At 40.2% G+C, this 21,129-nt stretch overlaps 3 protein-coding genes across 8 annotated transcripts; 1 reads left to right on the top strand and 2 right to left on the bottom strand.

Annotated features, from left to right (window-relative positions):
• Positions 1-54: 54 nt before the first annotated feature.
• msgn1 (mesogenin 1) lies at positions 55-995 on the bottom strand. The gene has a single exon (XM_031727533.2). The coding sequence runs from the start codon at positions 916-918 to the stop codon at positions 484-486; it is 435 nt and encodes a 144-aa protein (XP_031583393.1). The 5' UTR covers positions 919-995; the 3' UTR covers positions 55-483.
• Positions 971-9,978, bottom strand: LOC116310676 (flap endonuclease GEN homolog 1). Of its 3 annotated transcripts, XR_005608403.1 has the most exons (15): positions 9,576-9,978; positions 9,291-9,489; positions 8,383-8,559; positions 8,129-8,239; positions 7,963-8,036; positions 7,782-7,867; positions 7,479-7,629; positions 7,360-7,396; positions 7,191-7,271; positions 6,979-7,109; positions 6,814-6,875; positions 4,511-4,660; positions 2,806-4,100; positions 1,270-1,759; positions 971-1,046 (listed from the first exon to the last, which is right to left on the bottom strand). XR_005608403.1 is itself a non-coding variant. In XM_039599130.1 (14 exons), exons 1-13 carry the CDS (start codon positions 9,734-9,736, stop codon positions 2,839-2,841), a joined length of 2,682 nt encoding a protein of 893 aa, XP_039455064.1. In that variant the 5' UTR covers positions 9,737-9,978; the 3' UTR covers positions 972-1,046; positions 2,806-2,838. The 3 variants fall into 3 exon arrangements, 2 of the variants coding, with proteins under 2 accessions (XP_039455064.1, XP_031583394.1); XM_039599130.1 differs by lacking the exon at positions 1,270-1,759 and having other exon boundaries at positions 972-1,046; XM_031727534.2 differs by lacking the exons at positions 971-1,046; positions 1,270-1,759 and having other exon boundaries at positions 1,879-4,100.
• Positions 9,979-10,107: 129 nt separating this feature from the next.
• Positions 10,108-19,665, top strand: ppil6 (peptidylprolyl isomerase (cyclophilin)-like 6). Of its 4 annotated transcripts, none has more exons than XM_031727535.2 (8): positions 10,108-10,262; positions 10,341-10,436; positions 16,298-16,486; positions 17,447-17,509; positions 17,675-17,822; positions 18,005-18,064; positions 19,006-19,141; positions 19,242-19,665. In XM_031727535.2, the coding sequence occupies exons 1-8, from the start codon at positions 10,185-10,187 to the stop codon at positions 19,372-19,374; spliced, it is 903 nt and encodes a 300-aa protein (XP_031583395.1). In that variant the 5' UTR covers positions 10,108-10,184; the 3' UTR covers positions 19,375-19,665. The 4 variants fall into 4 exon arrangements, with proteins under 4 accessions (XP_031583395.1, XP_039455065.1, XP_039455066.1 ...); XM_039599131.1 differs by having other exon boundaries at positions 10,111-10,215; XM_039599132.1 differs by having other exon boundaries at positions 10,147-10,211.
• The last annotated feature ends 1,464 nt before the right edge of the window (positions 19,666-21,129 follow it).

Here is a 21,129-nt window from a genome sequence, read left to right on the forward strand (position 1 = left end):
CCAATGGTCTCCAGCCTTGAAGACGGTTCAGTAATTAAACGGGCCACACGTTCAACACATTACACACGTTTATTGAAGATTGAGGGGAAAAGCATGACTGTAGAACTAATTTGGATTAAAAAAAGCCGGTGAATGCAGAACATTTAGCAGTATACAAATCGACCTGTTTTAGTATTTGAGAAAAATACAAAATTCACACAGCAAAACTGGACGTTACCAATTCTCTTAAATTCTAAAATATAAAAACAGGAGGGTAAAAGTATGAATCAAGTACGACGACTCTTCTCCAAATTCTGTCAACATAAACACGGAGTTCATAATTTCAACAAAAGTATGCCTCATATACAGAAAATATCTGGCAAGTGCAAGTAAAGTAAACAATATTTACATCATAACTGTTAAAAAAAAATAAGAGGAAAGCATTAAAAGAAACAGATGAAGAAACTTCACGAAATGTCCAAATACTGTCCATTTTTAGTGCCTTTACGTGCGGCTCAGGAGGTCTGCAAGCTTGTTGATGTATTCAATGGTGTATTTGAGCGTCTGTATCTTGGTCAGGGGCTGCCCTCTCTTGCTGTAGTCCGGCGGCAGGTAGTCCCGAAGCTGGTGCAAAGCCTCTGCGAGGCTCCTCATCCGCATCTTCTCCCGCTCGCTGGCTTTCATGCGTCTTTTGGTGGACATCTTTGGCTTGCTTTGCCTTTGCGCCGGTGGTGCAGTCACTTCTCGGCTCGTGAAGGTGAAGGAGAAGTCTTTGATCTCCCGATGCTGGCTGGAGTAGCACGTCTCCGGTGAAGAGCACACCGAGTCCCTCTGTGACTCAGGTGAAGTGGGCTGAGGTGACTCTTGGTTTTCTCCAAAGGCGCTCTCATGGCACTTCCACTCAGACAATATTTCAGCTGTAACCACATCCAGGTTCATGTTGGATATCCAGGCGACCAAGCAGCGACGGATGGCATTCAGTGTTTCGGCAGGGAGAGTGTGTGAAAGTGATTTGGCCAAAGTGGTTTTATACAGAAGCTGATCTCCGGAGGTTTAAAGGTTCACAGCTGTGGCGACAAAAAAAAAAAAAGTTCAAAGAAACTCGCAAGTGCCAAAATGCGACCTTCCCGGAGGACATGGTTCGTTAGTCTATCGCTGGGGTGTGAATAAGGCTAAATAGAGGGATAATGTGATAGAAAGAAAAATAATTAGATTCCTTTACACTTTAAAGTCTCCCTGACGACAATTATCAGTTTGATGTGATTTGTCTAATGAAGGATGCTGCTTCACCTGGGATCTCCACACCTCTCAGGCAAAGCAAGCCTGCATGTGTCTTCAGAGTGGAAGTTAACATAAATAAATAAAAACCAGAATAAACTTTGGAAAAAGTTAAATTTGCAGAGCCAAACTCTTTATCCTGTCTGGAAATTCTGGAAAGTGACCGTCCTCGTATTTAAACCTCCTTTAAATGTGTACAAATCCCACTAACTCTACTTTACCACACCAACTGGACCTGAAAAACTAATATTTTATGTCTGTAAGCTTTTATTCTAATAATAATAAAAAAAACAACTAAGATTAAAGAGCCAGTGTTATAGGACAGAGTTGTTATTTGGGCAGAGGATGCAGCTGTCACCAAGCTCCTGCCAGACCTTTCATGTCTGAAAAGGTGTGAGGCCTCACTCAGGATCAAGGGGACCAACCCTGGTGGGTTGTAAAAATCCAATGGCTCAGACTCCTCCGTGCCTCCTGTCAGCTGCAGGGTCTCCTCCCTGCAGCTCTGTCAAACAGCGGTGGGAGAAAATGAGCACATGTGGTGCCATCAGTGAGTATTTAACACTTAACCTATGCTAATCCAAAACCTCCTTCTGGTGCATTAAAATTAAACCTCATTCTTCATTAGTATTAAATATGTTAAACTTTATTTGTGCACATGGTCTCCTCTGTTTTGCAGAAAGTTTCATTCACAGTAAGCTTATGGCAAAATCTATTCACGTTTCTTGGTTAACAGGTTCGTGTATATAACATTAAAAGACTGAAAATGACTGTAACTCAAAGATATTAGAATCATAATTGTGAGACAATGAAAAGCAGACATTTTTAATATTAATAATTAATATGCTCAATATTTAGTCATTTTCTAAGAAGTTTGAGTTAGTAAAGTGAAACTTTGAAATAATAACCAGTAACTGACTTAAGGATGAAAACAATGTTTTTTGTTGTTTTTTTTCCAATGGCAGAAACAAGCTTCCATACTTCAGTCATATTCTGTTGAGTGTTTTTAATTCATTAAAATTTCTGGTTATTATCTCAAAATTTGACCTTACTAACTCAAACATCTGAGAAAATAACTCAATATTGAGAAAATAACATGAAATTTCAAGTTGTTATGTTGGAATTTTGAGAAAATATGCAGAAATTTGGGGATTACTATCTTAAAATTTCAGGTTATAATTGCAAAATTTTGGCTTATGGATGGAAAAAACATTTTTTATTTTTTCAGTGACAGAAAAAGCTTCTACTGAGTGTGGTTTTACATTTATTATGGAAGCTTGTTTCTGCCACTGGAAAGTCAAAGATTTGGATTACTATGTCAAAATTTCGACTTCCTGACTCGAACGTAGGAGAAAATAACTTGAAATATCCCATTATTAATTTGAAATTTTGAGATAACCTGAAATCTTGACTTATATACTGTAGAAGGTTTTTGGAATTTTTTCAGTGGCAACAAAAAAAAACAAGCTTCCATATCAAAGATTGTTACTATGTTACAAGTGTTTCCAAAGTCCAGACTAAACTTTCAGTGTTAAAAGAGCAACAGCTTACGTGTTTTTGTCCTTTGTCGTGTAACCACACTGATTACTTCTGAAATTTCAGCCTCAGTCTCTCTGCCAGTGGCAGCGGACTCTCGCTACAAATCACAGAGTCGTCGCTCTCTGACACGGTGATGGGTGAGGCTGGAGTGGGAAGGAACACGTCGCCACCCACATCAGCTGCTGGGACATCCTGGTAGTTGTTTTCAGATGATACAGGTGTGCTGTTATTTTCAAAATGTTTGCTCTGAGGTTTTTGTCTTGCTAAATGAAGGCTCCGAGCGGGTTTTGCAGTTGGTTGGGTCGTTGTGTGTGAAGCAACTGGTTTCAGAGGGAAGTCTGAAACAAAGCTGCCTTTGAGTTTGTGTTTAGGTTTTGTTTTTGTCCGTCTTTGAGGTCCACACTTCTGGTTCTCCACGTCGCTGTCCTCGCTGGATGAACGAACGCTCATACACACACTCTTTTTGGTGGTCTGTGGCATGCTTTCGTCCTTCTTGTCACTTGTACCTGGGTTAGAGTGGCACCTCTGTGGTGGGACAACCAATGACTGAATAGCTGTCCTCACAAATTTATATTTGTGTGGCGGCTTTTTGGAGTCGTTAAATGTGTCTTTGGTTTTACTTTGAGCTGGGGCAGGTGGCTTTTCTGTCTGGGTTTTTTCTGCACGTGCTTCATTTTTCTTAACAGCAGATTCTTTGCTAACCTCACTGGAAATGTGTCCACTGGGTTTTAACTTGACTGCATCATTGCATACCTGATTCACGATTTTGGCTGTATTTTTCATGAGCACCCGCTCCCTTAGAGGACACTCTGAGTAACAGAGCTCTGGAGCAGATCTGGAGTCTACTGGTTTGACATCAGGTGAGATTTTCTGCTCTGTTTTTTGACCCTCTGTTTCACTGTCTGTGGTTTTATTTAGCTCTGGACCAGTGGAGTGGCTGGTAGCTGCTTGTTGGGATGGAGAAGATGTGAAGGACAAAGCATCCCAGTCGATATCACTCAGGTGTAGCGCTTCAATTACAGCAGAGACAGAAGGTGAAGCAACTGGCTCAGAGTCAGCACGACACAGAGGAGTGTTGGGGCAATCACTCAGGCTGGAATGATCATCTTTTCCTCGTTCATTCTGCTTATGGCTCACCGGTGTGTCCAAAATCACCACCTCTGGTTCATCTGTGCTTGCCAACGTAGTGAGCATCTTTGGCTGTTGAGTTGTAGAATTCGATGAAGAGGAACTCTGAAGAGTCATCTGAGCCAAGAGGTCTGATAAACCATCCGAAGGCTTCTCCATTTTACTTTTTGGCTTCTTTTCTGTAAAAGAAGACACGTTATCAGAAGATTATCTGAATTAGTTTCCTGTTAATCCTAATACTTTTTTCAATGTCTGTGCCTAGTTTTTCTGCAAACTAGGAATTAAATCTAGATAGCAGTGATGATTTGTGTGTTCAAACCTCAGTTTGTATAAAATGAAAACAGAGCCTATGAGATAGCTGAATCAAAGCCTCTGCTGTGAACCAGCTACATTTGCATGTGTCCCAGCTGCTTTAATAAACAGTGTTGAGACACAAGTTTAAGATGCAAGTGTTTTTGATCGGGATGGCCTTGTCATAGCAGAGAAAAGATTTTAGCTATGTGTAAAGTCATCTACACAAAGAAATGTTTCATTCTATGTATGTGGACTGTTGTGCATTTAAAGTGGATATCATAAATCACTGTCTTACTCTTTGTCTTGTTCTCTTCAGCCAGAGCTTTGTGTCTGAGGTAGGTCTCCACCAGCTCAGGGTAGGCCACACGAAACAGAGACTCCTCCTCCACCGTCCTCACCTCACGCTGTTCCTCTGCAGGCCGATCCTCAGGAAACACAAAATGTTCTGCAGAACAGACATCAACATCAGCTCCAACTTCTCACACTGAAGTATTTATCTCCTCAAACTTTTCATATTTTTTGCCCTATAAAGTGAGTAATAAATTCAAATATCTAAATGCCCATTAATGTCCTGTTCACTGATCATTGCAGTTCGCAGCACTTTTGTTCTTGTTATTAAGGCACCAGGAAGTAGAAATTTTGAGAGACAATGTCCTTGTGAAATTAAGCTATTATTAGATTAATATGCAACTTATTTACATATTATTTACTTATTTTAAACCATGACAAAATTATCAGATGATGATACAGTTAGCTGAAAAAAATAGTAGTTATGACAGTTTTTGTAGTTTTGCTTACGTACGCCACCACATTGTTTTAAATCAAACAATCAAGATGTGATTGTAGAGACAACTTTCAGCTTTAATTCAAGAGGCTGTACAAAAATCCTGTAGTGACAGCCACTTTTATACACAGTTCCCTGTTTTCAGAAGTTCAAAATTAACTGAACAAATTTATAATTTAAATGGTGATTGTTTTTAATACTTTGGTAAAATCCTTTGCAGTCAATGAATGGCCGTTTCCTCCCTTGAGATGCTCTGCTAGGCACCGTGTGAATATCCAATTTCTTTGCCGATTGTTCACCAACCTTATGGGTTGCTTTTGCACTATGCTTTGGGTCATTATCGATTTGCCTTGTGAAGCACTGTCTGATCCACTGTGCAGCATTTGGCCAAGTCCTACGTCTATCAGCAGTCACATCATCAATAAACATTTGTAAATTAGTTACACCAGCAGCCATACAAGCCCATGTCACAACATTACCTCCACCATGCTTGATAGATGATCTGATATGCTTTGGATACTTAGCCATTTTCTCTTTCTCTTCTCATAATCCTGGTACAAGTTAATCTTGGTTTTATGTCTAATGTCTAATTTGGCCCTCTTGTTATTGAGTGTAACCAGTGGGTTGCACCTTGTTAATGATCCCTCTATATCCATTCATGAAAGTGCCTCTTGATTGTAGACCATGTTGTCAAGTTGTTTTTCTTAGCCATGGAAATAAGTCTGTCATGATGTACTTTAGTTGTCTTCTGTGGTCTTGCAGTCCTTTTGGTGTTGCTGAGCTGATCAGTTCACTAATTCTTTTTAAGATTGCACCAGATTTTAGATTTGGCCATGCCTAAATATTTTGCAAACTCTCTAATAGGTTTATTTTGTTGGGATCTTTTTGTTTCTTTTATTTTAGTCTAATGATAGCTTTATCCGGCATAAAAACCTCTGTCAAATTAAACATGTGGAGCTCCCTGCTGTGGCAACCCCTTGTGAGGAAGGAGCAGTTGGCTTCCTTCACTTGCACTGGCATCTCTTTTATGGCTCATATTGAGAGTTGCAGTGAAAAGCTGAAAAATACACATTGAACACTCCAGATTGTTTATCTGCTTAATTTGTCATGGAACATCAAGGTTACGGGCCTTAGCCAGTCATGAAACTGCCTGTCAGTTAACATTACCAAATTTTGAACCTCTCAGAGGCCCGTGCATAAAAACAGCTGTAATTCCTGAAGAGTTAATGCAGCACTTTTGTAAAACTTAAAATATTCATCGTCCAACTTAAAATATCCAGTGGTAGAATACGAAGACAAACTAACTTATGGATCCAACTGTATTTACCTTGAGGTTTAGAGTTTATAGCCACTAATCAAGCTGTAAGTCGCTATTTTTGATATAAAAACATAGATTTGTAATTTTTACTTCAACCGGTGTTACTTCAAAATACGTATTCAGCTCTGTCATTTCTACATTTATATCCTTCCTCTGATGTAGAAGAATCTAAGTTAGCTGAGATTTTCTGAGGCCACTCACATCAGACGGGCTTGTTAGTTAAGGGGACTTTAATATGACAGATTTCCCAGCTCAGGGAGGAAGCCACTTTAGCACCTAGTGCCTGTTGTGACTGATCTGTCACCTCCGAACCCCACCTCACAGCCAGTCACTAACAGACAACTCGGTGACGAGCACCCTGCACCCCAACCTCCTCTAAACACAGTGCTCCTGTCACTCAAATCAGCTTCGTATTCTTGAGTATCACTTTTCTTCCCCTTCTATTGTATGCTGTGAGTAAATTATGCTTTTTTCCCATCATGGGATTTAAACTGACCTGGTGTTCTCCAGATGACTTCAAAGCAAGCAACGCCATTCCTCACTCTTGGTTTAAATATTCTTTAGCATGAAAAAAAAGGTTGAAAGTTAAGAATGTAAAGCTGTTATAATAACAATATCATAAAAGTGAAAACTTATCTGACATTAAAAACTGTAACACTACCGGATGGGCTCAACTTGGCAGGACATGTCTGTTCCATATTTTCGGTTCATCAGCTCAGCGTAGGTCATCAACACTAGCACCTTTTCGCTGGTGTAGTGCTTTGGCCACTCCATCTTATCATAGGCAAATTTCTAGAGACACAAAACATAAATGTTTGCACGCAGCCCGCCGAACAGATGACCTCACGCTTAATAATTTACAAACCCATTAACCTGGATCAGCAGCATATTCGGCTTCCTCCTCTTAAAATGTGACACAGGCTTATCTTTGGAAACCAGAAACTCACGAATGATCTGCAAGACATGGTTTAAGCATTAAAAATGACTCAAATTATTTGTCAAGTTATTAATAAAAAATAAAAACAGAAAGATCAAAATGTACCTCAGTGAAAGGGAAATGCTGACTCGCCAGTGTTTTCCTGCAAAAAAGAACTTGTCTGTTTAGTTTAATAGTTATTGAATAGCAGAAAATCAGCTTTGACATTCTGAATTGCCGTTCACCTCCTGATGTTTGCCTCAAAAGACAAGGCCTGGCGAGTCTGTTCGTAGCGGTGCCAGTCACACGGACACTGGTAATCGAAATCCTGAGGCTGACAGAAGCGATTACTGCCGCAGAGCACACATCCGCGGGACTCGTGAGTCTTAGCTGATCCTAATGATAACAAAAGAATAACAGTCAGTAAGGGGTCTCAGATGCTGAAATCTCTCACATACTTGCATGTTTTGACGTGACTGTTTAAAAAGCTTTAAAATAGCCACAGGATCAGGAGTGGAGGTCAGAGTTCAAAGCAGGGCACCACTCACCAGGATGTCGACACAAGTTGCAGTGAGGAACCTTCTTTACACCTCCTTCACACACTTCTGTGGTCTCTTCATTCCACTGGATGAACCTGTAGTCATCAGAAAGAACACGAACACAACCTATAACTCGGGCTACACAGAGAGAAACTGCTTAGCTACATTCACATGTGTTTATGTTTTCTACCTCTGTAGGAGTGTTTGTCCTTTCAGTGTCTGAATGAGCCTCAGGGCCTGCTCTTTGCCAACACCTGGTATTCCCTTATGGAAACAGGAAGGCATTCAGTAAACAGGAAAGCATTCATACTACCGATTTTCCTTTAGCAGATTTCAGATTAAGGTGTCTTCCCTACCTTGGGAATATAATCACAGCCAAGGAGAATGGCCAGACCGACAAGATTCTCTCTGGACAGATTTAAGTCTGTTTGCACTCGAGAAGTCTGGTAACAGTCCACCTGAGGGTCCTGCAGTATAAAATACATGCAGGTCAGTGAATGATAGCTTCAAGGCTGCAGGATTTCCAAACCATCTGTAGTGTATTTACACAAGTAACCGCATCTTATTACTCCAAAGAGGTTTTTCTTAAGATTAACTTCCACAGGCATACTTTACTGTTCATGTTGAAGTTCCTGTACACAGTACGGGCTCCATACAAGAAAGCGTCTCCATCGTTAGTGATGCAGCCGTCCACCAGGCCCTGTGAGTCCAGGTAGGCACACATGGCCTCAGCCTCTCCAGCAGCTGTCACCCACGGTACACCCAGGTAGTCCAACATCTCTGCACACTACAGAGGGAGTACAAAGAGATGTAAGGCCACTGGAGGTAACAATTACAAACGAGTTATTTATCCCAGGAGTTCAAATATGTGATTTTATTTACAACTTAACAATGAAAAGGTGAATAAAAAAATATTGCTGCCTGACAAAAAAAAACAAAACAAAACACAATTTGTCATACATTTTCAAATAGACTTTAACTTTTTCAAGTAAATTTGCCAGTTATTTCCTATAGGTGTAATATAAAAATGTTTTTGTACATGTTTATTGCTGTTTTTTCTTTACTTCTCAAAAATCTAACTTTTTTCTCTAAACTTCTAAATCTGACCTTAATTCTTGTCAGTTTGCCATTTTTGTCCTTATAACTTCATGTTGTTCCTCTAAATTTAACAATTTCTTTGACATTTTTTAATCTAAATGTTTAAATCTATTATTAACTATTTTCTTCTTTGTTTGCTGGTATGTTTCTTGTGACTTTATATGGTTTTCTCTAAATTTGACCATTTTTTCTAGTAAAATGGTGGTCTCTCATCGTTGTTTTTAATGTAATCATTTTTATATTTTTCTCTAAATTTGACAGATCTTTCTTGTACATTTAACATTCTTTTTCATCTAAATTGTACCGGCTTTTTTCATATATCTATATATATGTATGTGCCGTCGTAATAGAGTAACAAGTTGGAAGGTGGGCAGAGATAACCACAGACGTTTTCTTATGAGCAGCAGATTACAGACCTACCTCTCTCAGCACGGCTTTAAAGCGCCCCCTGCTGGTGCCTGTTGTAAACTTCGGAGCAGTGCTCTTCTTGAAGCCTCCATATCTTGTTTCTGTTCTCTTGTTCATGGTTTCTGCTTTAATTTTTGGAGCCTCTCCTTCCATAACAAACACGAGCTTCACCCCCATCAGTGTGAGGGACGATACCCTGAAAAATAAATTCCTGGACACAGCGTGGAGTAAGAAAAGCTTTTAAATTTATAGTTACTTGGAGCCAACATCCCGAGGAGTTGATTATGAGGACATTACCTTAGATGGGGCTTCGTGACCCTCCCAATCATTGCTTGGACGTGCTGGGCTTCGCACACCCACAAACTCAGGTCGACTGCCAGCGTCTTTCCGCTCAAACTGTACAGCGGCACCGACTTACGAACCGGCTCCACGATAGACCACAAATCCTGAACACCCATATTTACAAACAAGTGGATTTTAACCAATTAAAAACGGAGAAAATATATCTTAAATCCCCCAATGCTACAACAACAAAAACTATACAGCAACTCGGAGTTTTCAAACTGTGGCGCCATTGGGCCGCGTCCCATTTTGTTAATGGTCTACGTACTAACACTGCCTTGTTTATGCATTAATTGGCTCTTCTCTGAAAACAAAGGGAATGAGAGGTTTACACTGCATCTACAAGATGATAGTCTTTATATGTATTAACAGATTAATTTAGCCTTAAATAAACAATAAATTATGAAGGACAAAGTGGCAATGAAGGAAACAGTCCTCAGAGTCGGCCGAAGCCCGGCGGGTTAAACAAGACGTCATATTCAAGCGCCTTCAAATCCTCGTTACTATGGATACGAGGCACCGTTTACAGAGTATTGTTTGTTTACTGTCGTTCTCTTTTCAACCATGGACTCAAAAATACTCATTGAAATTGTGGGTGTGTTTAAAGACTGCAGTTTCCACGTTGCTAAAAGCATAGCCGAGGTAAACTAACGCTTTCTCTGGTTTCATTTCACCTAATCTGTTGACCTTTCACCTGTGTCTGTCCACTCTGCTCCACAGGAACTAAAACAGCAGTTTCCTACGGCGTTTCTGGATCCAGAAATTAAGCCGCTTTTTGAATTTGAGTGGCACGGGTATCTTTACGACAAGAAGAGGGTATGTAACAAAATGTCTTTTGCTTTGTAAAAACTGGCAAAAACTCAAACTTATACCTGCCCCTTGACAAATACTTTCCCTAATAATAATAATACTAACAACAACAACAATAATATAATAATAATAACAATGATAATAAAATACTAAACCAAACACTGAAATTAATTAAAAAGAAAGTAACACTAGACGTTCTAGATGCATAATTTAATAATAACTGCAGTGCTCCCACTGCCCTCAGTGTTACACTAAAACAACAGAAAGATAAAAAAGATAAAAATCTTATATACAATACAGTACAATACAATCTTATATAAACAACAGTGACCAACACAATCCGAGTGTTTGTGGGCAACAAACACTCGGATTGTGTGGGAGGTGGGGGAGTGCAAGTGGGGTGGGGGAATCAGTGAAGGGCGATGGTGGAGGTTCAGAGTTTTTTTAGGGGTTCAGAAGGAAGAGGTGAATGAAGGTCTGGGGTTTGTGTGTGTGAGAGTCGAGAGGGACAGAGTAGGGAGAGAATTCAGCATCCTGACAGCCTGATGGCCGAAGCTGTCTCTCAGTCTGCTGGTGCTTGCCCAGAGGTTCTTCAGTCTCCTTCCCGATCGACGGATGTTGGACGGATGAGGGGAGTCACCTGTAATGCATAGGGCTTTTCGGGTGAGGCAGGTGCAATAGATGTCTTGGAGGGAGGGAAAAGAAACAACTACGACCCTCTCTGTTGCTCTCACTACTCGTTGTAGCTTTTTCCGGCAGGACCCAGTGCAGGAGCCATACCACACAGTGATGCAGAAATGAACTAGTATTGTGTCTGTACATAAAAAATCTTAGCAGTGAGCCATGTTTAAATTGTACCTTTAAGCCCTTTTTTACACAACCTGTTTCAAAGATACATTTCTTGGACATTTTTCAGAGATTCAACTATTTTTTCCATCTGTGCATCAAAATTGTTGATTAGTTTCTCTTAATTTCATCTTACTCAAAGGTAACTCACAAGTTTGAGATAATAACCTGAAATTATTATATACACAGACTCAGCAGGCAGGATTTAACATAAGGTACTTAATGGTGGTTTGAAAACAAAAGCCAAACAGAATTTGACAAAGAACACACGATGAAGGACAACAGACATCACAACAAGGACAAAGGGAAGACTGAAGCAATACATACACAAAAACACAGACACAGAGGGCAATCAGGGGAAGTGGAAACAGCTGAGAAATTAGACACAGGAAGCGATCACCATCAGATTGCATTCCAAAAGCCCTTCCTATCTCTTTTTCCTAACGTCATAGAATAGAATAGAATGCCTTTATTGTCACTATACAGTTGTACAATGAGATACAGAGCATCTCCTACTCAGTGTAAACATGCTGGGGGGAGGGGTACAGTTCTCCAGCGCTATGTACATATGGGCAGTATTAACATAGGGAAAAAGATATATATATATATAAAATGTACAATATACAAGCCGTATTTTTAAAAAAAGAAAAAAAAAGTAATACGTAATAAATAGTGTTATGTATATACAGTTGAGCTATTGCACATAGAATTGGTATAAATAGTGTTATGTATATACAGTTGAGTTATTGCACATGGAATTGGTATTGCACCGTGGTGGTCCATAGAGGAAGTGGGAAGTGGGGGGCTGTGTTATCGGTGCATGTGTGAGTTCAGGGTGGTTATCGCTTTGGGGAAGAAACTGTTTTTGAGTTTGTGGGGTTTTGTGCTGATGCACCTGTAGCGCTTCCCTGAGGGAAGCAGGCTGAACATGTTGAAACCAGGGTGGGAGCTGTCCTTGATAATGTTTGCTGCTCTGCTGAGGCAGCGGGAGGAATAAATGTCCATCAGGGAGGGGAGAGGGCAGCCGATGATCTTTTGTGCTGTCTTGACCACACTCTGAAGCCTCACTCTATCCGCCTTGGTGCAGCTGCCGTACCATACCGTGATGCAGTAGGTTAGCAGGCTCTCAATGGACGAGCGGTAGAAGGTCAGCAGCAGGTTGGAGTTCAGCTTGTACTTCCTGAGGACTCTCAGGAAGTGCAGCCGCTGTTGGGCCTTCTTGATGACCGCTGAGATGTTTTCCGTCCAGGAGATGTCAGCAGAGATGAGGACACCAAGGAACCGGAAGGTGTGGACCCTCTCCACACACTCCCCGTTGATGTGGAGGGGGGCCAAGTCGGTGCTGTGTCTCCTGAAGTCAACAATGAGCTCTTTGGTTTTCTTAGTGTTCAGTGTCAGGTTGTTTTCTGAACACCATGCTGCCAGCTTCAGGACTTCCTCTCTGTACTCTGCCTCGTCTCCCTTCGAGATGAGTCCGACTACCGTGGTGTCATCAGCAAACTTGATGATGAGAGTGTTGTTGTGGGTCGAACTGCAGTCGTGGGTGTAGAGGGAGTACAGGAGGGGGCTCAGCACACAGCCCTGTGGGGAGCCGGTGCTCAGTGTGCGAGTGGAGGAGAGATGAGGGCCGAGTCTTACAGTCTGGGGCCGGTTTGTGAGGAAATCCTTTATCCAGGCACATGTGAGAGGAGGGAGGCCAAGAGTGACCAGTTTGGTGTTGAGGATGTCCGGGATGATTGTATTAAAGGCTGAGCTGTAGTCCACAAAGAGCATTCGGACGTAGCTCTGCCGCTGCTCTAGGTGACTCAGCACAGCGTGGAGGGCTGTGGCGATGGCGTCTTCTGTGGATCTGTTTGCACGGTATGCAAACTGGTGGGGGTCGAATTCTGGGGGGAGGTAATCCTTGATGTGCTGAAGGACTAGTCTCTCAAAGCATTTCATGATTACCGGTGTGAGGGCCACAGGGCGGTAATCATTCAGGCTGGAGATGGGAGACTTCTTCGGCACTGGGATGATTGTGGCTGATTTTAGACAGGATGGGATGGCTGCCTGATCCAGTGAGAGGTTGAAGAGTCTGGTGAAGATGAGGGTGAGCTGGTGGGCACATGCTCTTAGTACCTTACCAGGTACTCCGTCTGGACCGGCCGCCTTCCTGGGGTTCACTGCTAGGAGCACACGTCTGACATCGTGCTCCGTTACAGTGAGTGGAGCGGTGCAGGAACCAGGTGAGTGTGAGGATGAGGATGAGGATGGGAGCAGGGCTGAGGCAGATGAGTGTTGCTGTTGTGGTGTTTCAAAGCTGGCGAAGAAGCTGTTTATTTCCTCTGCCAGCTGCACACTTGGGTTTTCTGTTTTCGCAGTGCTACCATCAAGGTCAAGAAAAGGTGGGTAGGAGAACTGATAAGAGAAGAGCAGTGCTTTGAGAAAAAGGAACAAAAGGAACATTAAAGCAAGATGCAGAGCTGTCTTCTGATGTTACAAAGCTGCTGGAGCTACTCAAGTGGCACAAAGTCCATTTTGTGACTGAAAGTTGTAAACAGGAATATTTTTGCGGCTGGCCTTTATTGTATATGTATTTGTAGAAGTTTCACTTGCTGGAGGAGAATATGTAAACAAGTGACATAAATCTGATTCACAGAATCTGCAGCACACAATTTACGGAAAATTGCACAACATCTAACACTTGGGCATGTTGTGGTTTCAATTGTTTTTACAAGTAGGGTTTATTTTTAGGAAGGGGAGATGTTTTCCAAACAAGTGCGTAATCGGCACTTTGCATGGATGATGCAAAGCTATGAGCGCAATGTCAAAGTTCTCTGTCCTTGAACTCTTCACTCAGTCCTCACGCTGAGTATTCAATAATGATAACAATGCATTTTATTTATGGAGAGCTTTAGAAATACTTAAGGACACTTTACAAGCAATTAAATAAGAAAATCACAGTATGGATAAAATAAAACAGTTGGAAGACATCATAGAATCAAACTCAAAGCATAATAAAATTAAAATGAAACAGAACAGCTAAGCTTCAAAAGATGTTTTAAGGCTGGCTTTAGAGATGGGGAATGACTCAATATTGTAAATGTGATGCGGGAGAGAGTTCCAAGGACAATGCGCCACTCGGCGGAAAGCTCTAAAACCCAGGGTGGTCAGGCGAGGAGGAACTCCAAGTGTGAATGAGTGGCAATGTGCAGAAGGTCAGAGAGAGATGGAGGTCCGAGGTTATGGAGAAACTTGAAAGTAAGAAGCAGAATCTTAAAATTATATTTACAGGAAGCCAGTCAAGCTGTTGAAGGACAGAAGTAATATGTTCTGTGGAAATGGTTTTGGTAATAACACGAACAGCTGCATTTTGGACCAGCTGAGCCCCACTCATTGCTCCACTAGTGTCTTCTTAAAACGGAGCAGAAATTAACTCAACTGAGCTGTCTTTTTCTCAGCCATGTGCACACAGCGAGCGACTTCTCTCTCCTGAACCTCTAACGGATGAAAGTGAAATGTCTGCGAAAATGCAGCTGTTAATGAATCTGCGTTAGTGTGTTAGATTAATGATAAGGATATTTCCTTTTTTTTAAAAAAAATAATGTCCTATTAAAAGTAAAAAGGGATGCGCGCGTTTACACATGTGGCACACGTAGTGACAGGGATGGCTTCTTCTGTTCTTCTGCACATTGTACAAGTCAGCTGTTCCATATAAACATATTAGAGGTTTATATGGTGGAATAGTTTATAGTAATGCAGCATAATGCAGTAAACATTTTTCTTGTAAAACAAAGGGGGGCCCAGCAAAAAAAGTTTGGGAACCACTGTTGTAGGGAGACATGACAAAGAGCAAAGCAGGACTCAGACATTATATACACACCAGGTAATTAAGGAGATGAGAAACACCAGGGAACACAGCTGAATGGAATCCGACTAATGAGACAAAACTAAACACACCACACATGAGACAAGGGACTATCAAAAATAAAAGAGGAAATAACAAACACAGGTCAGGATTAAGACATGACACAGAGATAAAGAAACGTGGCCAAACGACTAACTGGGAAGACAGAATTGGATCACAGAAGATGATAACTATAGATTATGTGACTGAATGAGGAACACAGACTGGAAACAAAGGGGAACTAAGAAGCAATGAAAGGACTGCATGCAAAGGTAGAACATAAACTCCATATCCAATTACAAAATAAAAAAACATGAGCTCATAGAAAACTCAAAACATCCCAAAAATCAAAACGCTGAAAGACCCAGGACCATGAAAGATTATTTCAGTATTATTATTATTATTATTATTAGGAAAATAAAGAGAGAGAGAGAACGAGAAATCACTATCACAATATTGTATATAAGATTAACAGAAATGCGCTTTTTCTAATAAAGGTCATTTGAATATGTTACTTGGGGTCATACCTGAGGAATAACACACATGACTGATTTTAGACTGCTTCTAAGGATATTTGTGTCTTGTAAATATGAAGCTGCATATAAAATATCAGTCTAATCCTGTCTGGAAAACTGTGTTTTTTACAGACCTCCATATCTGCTGTCGGACGTCTCGATCGGACATCCAAATACTTGAAGCATCATCACTATATTCTAACTTGAGCTCAGTATAGGCATAGTACCATGCTAAGCCTCTTACAGTCTAAAGAAGGATGATAATATTTAGTAAGGGGTTAACTCAACCCAGCTACTGTCAGATAAAAATAAATTGTATGGACAAATGTGACACTGACATAATTAATTAATGTGGAAAAGTTATTTGTAAATGTAGTGGAAGTTAAAATGCAGCCTTTCCTTTGAAATATAGAAATTTAGCTGTTGTTCGACAGCATCATCTGAAATGAGTGATGGTGTTATAAATAGTGGAGGTGAACGTGTGGACGGCAGCAGGTTTCTGGGGGTTCTTGATGCTCTAAACCTACACAGTAAAATACTGCTGTGATTTATGACGTTACGGCTATTCTGGAACGCTGAATCACAGCATGCTCATTGTTGTTCCAAACTTGTGATTCAAGGAGCTGCGTGGTGAAGTGTGGCAGTACTCCAGTAGCCTGATGTGCTTTCTGAACGGCCGTCTCCTCGGTGATGAAAAGGATCTCACCAGCTGGGCCAAGAATCAGTGGGGTTTCACTTTCGCCCGGCCGCAAGCTTTCTACACGACTCTTGCTGAGGAGTACTATACCAAACACCTCCAGAAAACTGGGGCAAGTCACGCAAACACTGTCACTTAAATATCCAATATGGGTAAAAATATGTTGACCAGAGAAGTCAAATTCATTTTACAATATTTAAATATTAAATATTATATTAAATATTAAAATATTTTTATTATTTTACAGAACTTCTCTGTAAAAATTCTCTAAAATTCAATTTTTCTTCTAAAAACAGAAATTTCTCTAGTACATAATTGAAAAGCTGAATTTTAGTGTCATTTATTTCATTACTTTCGTGTCCTATGTTCATGGGAGAGGTATTTATCAGTAGGAAAAACTGTAAAAAATACAAAAATTCAAAATTTACACCATCCTTCATGTTTCCTAAGCTCTCCAGTGGGCCAGATTGGAGTCTTTGCCAGGCTATTTCTGGCCCCCAGGTCTTGTGTTTTACAGCCCTGATATAGACAGTTTATTTACATTCTGTATTGGGAATCAAGGAGCAAATCAGCACCGTATATTTAGTTGTTATTTCATTAGTAAAAAAAGTGGCTTATTAAGTGTATCTTTCTGATGACTGTTTAAAATCGTGAATATGATTTGCAAACCAATTCATGTAAGATTCTTTCGAAAAATGTTGGGATGCAGCACATTTTATACCTAATCAGAATAACCAAAGGGAGCACACACTCAATATTAAAACTTTATTGTTGAAAAATGTATTTGATGACAGCATCATGTTTGGAAAAAAAAGCACTCGAGGTGTATAAATAGTCTCTTGTTCTTCTTTCAGTGTTCTAAGCTTATGTCTTTCTTTTTCACTGTTTCTTTCCTTGGGGCTCTTCAGTTTAGTCAGCTACTTTAACCTGTTTAGATTACATGGTTTATCTCTGGCAGTACTGCTCATGTCTGGTGTAATACTCTATGCCTATCCAGATATTTTGTATTGTCCATTTGAGTCCACTTCTCACTACATAAAATATTCAACATGCCTCTGCTCTTTCACTGTAGCATCAGTTTGTCTTCATGGATGTTGAGATTGCGGGAGAAACTGCAGGGAGGTTAATGTTTGAGGTGAGCCAACTTTGACACATAAAACATAGGATCCAAACTCATTTGCATCCTGCTAATTTTCAAAGGATCTTTTAAGACAGTCAGTCTTAACATTGGACTGCCAGATAAAATTTTTTTGATCATTACAGATGTGATCAGATATTATCTTTCCTCTGCTCTGCTCAGCTCTTCTCAGATATTTGTCCAAAGACATCCAAGAACTTTGAGGGTCTGTGCACAGGAGAGCAAGGACTGTCACAGAGTGGCTTCCCGCTCTGCTATAAAGGCTCTCTGTTTCATCGGATTGTGCCCAATGGATGGGTGCAGGGTGGAGGTACACATGTATAAAAACATCAATATAATGTGACATCATACTTAAATATAGATGCAGAAAATTCACGATCTGTGATATATCAAACACTGTCATAAATTTGTTGATAAATTGTTGTTTAGATAGTTTTAATGGATTCATTAAAGTCAGCAGTACAGTTGTGGCTGTACCTATAAATTTTGCAGATATTTCTCCAGAGAGGAAAGGAAATGGAGGCGAGTCAATCTACGGGCTAATGTTTGAAGGTATGCTCTACACAGCGTTATGTTTAGAACATACTATATAACTACACAATTGGACTTTGATGTCCATAGACAACACTGTGATATGTAGTGAGAGTAGGGAGTGGGTGGAAGAGAGTCTGGAGAGGTGGAGGTATGCACTGCACAAACTAGGAATGAAAGTCTGTAGAAGCGAGACAGAATATGTGTGTGAATGAGAGAGAGATGGGTGGAAAATGGATATGCAAGGAGAAGAGGTAGTGAAGATGAATAAGTTTAACTGCCTGGGGTTAACCATCCAAAGCAACAAGAGAGGTGAAGAAGAGAGTGGTGGCAGGGTAGAGTGGGTGGAGACTAATGTCAGGGGTGTTTGTGACAGAAGGAGAGCAGTGAGAGTGAAAGAGAATGTGTAGGAGATGGTAATGAGAGCTGCTATGATGCATTGTTTGGAGACAATGACACTAACAGACAAGAGGCCGAGCAGGAGGTGGCAGAGTTGAAGATGTTAAAATTTTCACTGGGAGTGACCAGAAGGAAGATGATTAAAAATGAGTAGGGACAGCTCAGGTTGAACAGTTTGGAGACAAAGTTAGAGAGGCAAGGCTGAGATGGTTTGGACATGTGCAGAGAAGGGATAGTGGATATACTGGACAAGAGGAGGAGGTTCATGGACGTAGTGAAGGAGGACATGCATGAGGATTAGTGTGACAGAAGATATTAAGCAAAAAGGTAAAGTTCTATATTTCAAAGGAATGGCTGCACTTTAACTTCTACTACATTTACAAATAACTTTCCACATTAATGAATGATGTCAGATATTTAGGTGATAGCGTGTGATCCACTGAAGTGATCCCTAAAAAAAAAGTAGAAGGAAAAAGAAGAAGCCAGCATATTCATAAATTGATTTACTTGTGCTTCCTCTATAAATGTTCACCTGAACTTCCACATGCCTGCCCGTCTTTTAGATGAGAATTTTGCCATTTCACACTCTAAGCGCGGCATCCTGGGAATGGCTAATAAAGGTCCCCACAGCAATGGATCCCAGTTCTACATCACCCTACAGCCAACGCCATGGATGGACAAGACCTATGTTGCCTTTGGGTTGGTGTATCTGATTTTAGCTGAAAGACATCTTTTTAATTCCCACAGCTCTCATATAGCTTCAGACGTGAAGTTAAATCTCTTTTCTTCTCTTTTGCAGTCAAGTCGTTGAGGGTCTCGATGTCCTGAGGAGGTTAGAAGAAGCTCCAACTTGCAATGAAAGGCCCAAGTATGAGTGTAGAATTACAGCCTGTGGAGTGCTTAAACCAGAGCTCATAAGCATTAATCATTGATACATTTTTAAGCATTTTTTTCCTCAGTTTTTGAATCAGTAAAATAAACATGGTATGCATGTTTTCTTTTCCTTTTTTGTTAAATAAAAGCTTCACATTTGCATTTTGATTTTATTTAAACTGCATTTTTTAAGTCAATAAGCAGTTTCATTCTTTTTGATGAATTAGGCACCATCTGCTCTGTGCATGTTTGACAGATGTAAACTTGTTAAACTTGTTATAGGGCTTTTATTGTAATATTTATTCATCTTTTTAATTCATCTTCTATACAAGTAAAACCTGTGAAATTTGCTTTTTTATTGATATGTACAGAAACTTTTACTGTGAGAGGGATCTTCAGTGAAAACCCAAATATGTCTACTGGACAGAAAGAGCAGCAGTAATAAGCTGACAGTTTCAACAGTTATTGGGGTTGTAAAAGGCAATTCACAAGTTATCGCATAATGGCATAAAAACAAATGAGCTTTTACTTATACTTAAAGGAAGTTGGGAAAATGGCATACAAATAAAGTATGAGAAGTACAGTTTATCTATTCTTCACAAGAGCCATCCTCTGCATCACTTTCTACAAGGAGTGACAGAGGATGGCGTTTCTTCCTCATACCACGACCACTGCGTTTTTACCTTTGGAGATCCTTTTTGTATTATATTGAGCTTTTAACATGGCAACATTTTTTAAGATTCTATTTATTGACCTCCTTTATTTTATTTCATTACTTTCTGATTAATTTTAATTAGATACTTTTGTAAAACAAGAATTTCCTAACTTTTGGCATAAATTGAAGTGATCCTGGGTCATTGACCCAGCATTTTCTGTTTTTTGGACTCTTAAGTTATTTTTATCTTTAACTATGTTTAGTTTGATTCTTAGTTTAGCTTTTTGTTCCAGTTACTGTTAAGTTTATGGTACTCCTTCTTTCACTTTACCCTACTACCCCTTTGTTCCTCATGGATAGTCTAGTCTCCCTCAGTGAATCCCTATTTCATTACTTTCTTTGTTATTTTGTTAGTTGTGTCCTTTAGTTTACATCTCCATGTCTCGTTATTAGATTTAGGTCACTCCTCTGTAATTCCAAAAGTGTCTCCACTCTGCCTTCATAACCTCTTGAGTATTTATACCCTCAGTTTGTTTTGTCATACTGTGGTTATTGTTGTTACTGGTGTTTCCTGATATCTCCCCAGGCTTTTTTCTCTGTTCCAGTGAACTTTGTTTTTACCGGTTTTTCGATTGTTCCATTTGCACCTCCAACAGAGGTTCTTTATTTTGATCATTGCTTGCTTTTGGGGTTCTCATACAGCATTACCTACCGATGACAAAGTATATCTTGACTTCCCATTGCCAAACCGTTGCCCTGCATACTTTATGTGTGTTTAGGTAAGATATATAAAAATGTCTGACCACCTCTCAGCGTTGATCCCACACTGACAATCTTTACCCCACGTTTGCTTGTTGACATCTGGTCAGCATATCCCCAATGAATATGGGCATTGTATTCTTGGTAGAGACCCGCATCATCAGGATGGAAATGCTTGACTCAGAACAACGATTCATTGATTTGCAGCGACCCTTTCTCCCTGACATGGCAAGTGCACCCAAACCAAGCCAAAAAATAGTTCCACAAAGCAAAACAGAGCCACAGGATCAACACCCTGTCAGGATAAAAAGTTCAGGCTTGTCCTAAATCTGTCAACATCCTCAATATAATATTACTCACATCTAAGCTTTCCTTCATTGGCAGAGTTAAAAATGTTAAA

This window comes from Oreochromis aureus, linkage group 15, assembly GCF_013358895.1.
Source record: "Oreochromis aureus strain Israel breed Guangdong linkage group 15, ZZ_aureus, whole genome shotgun sequence".
Lineage (NCBI taxonomy): Eukaryota > Metazoa > Chordata > Actinopteri > Cichliformes > Cichlidae > Oreochromis > Oreochromis aureus.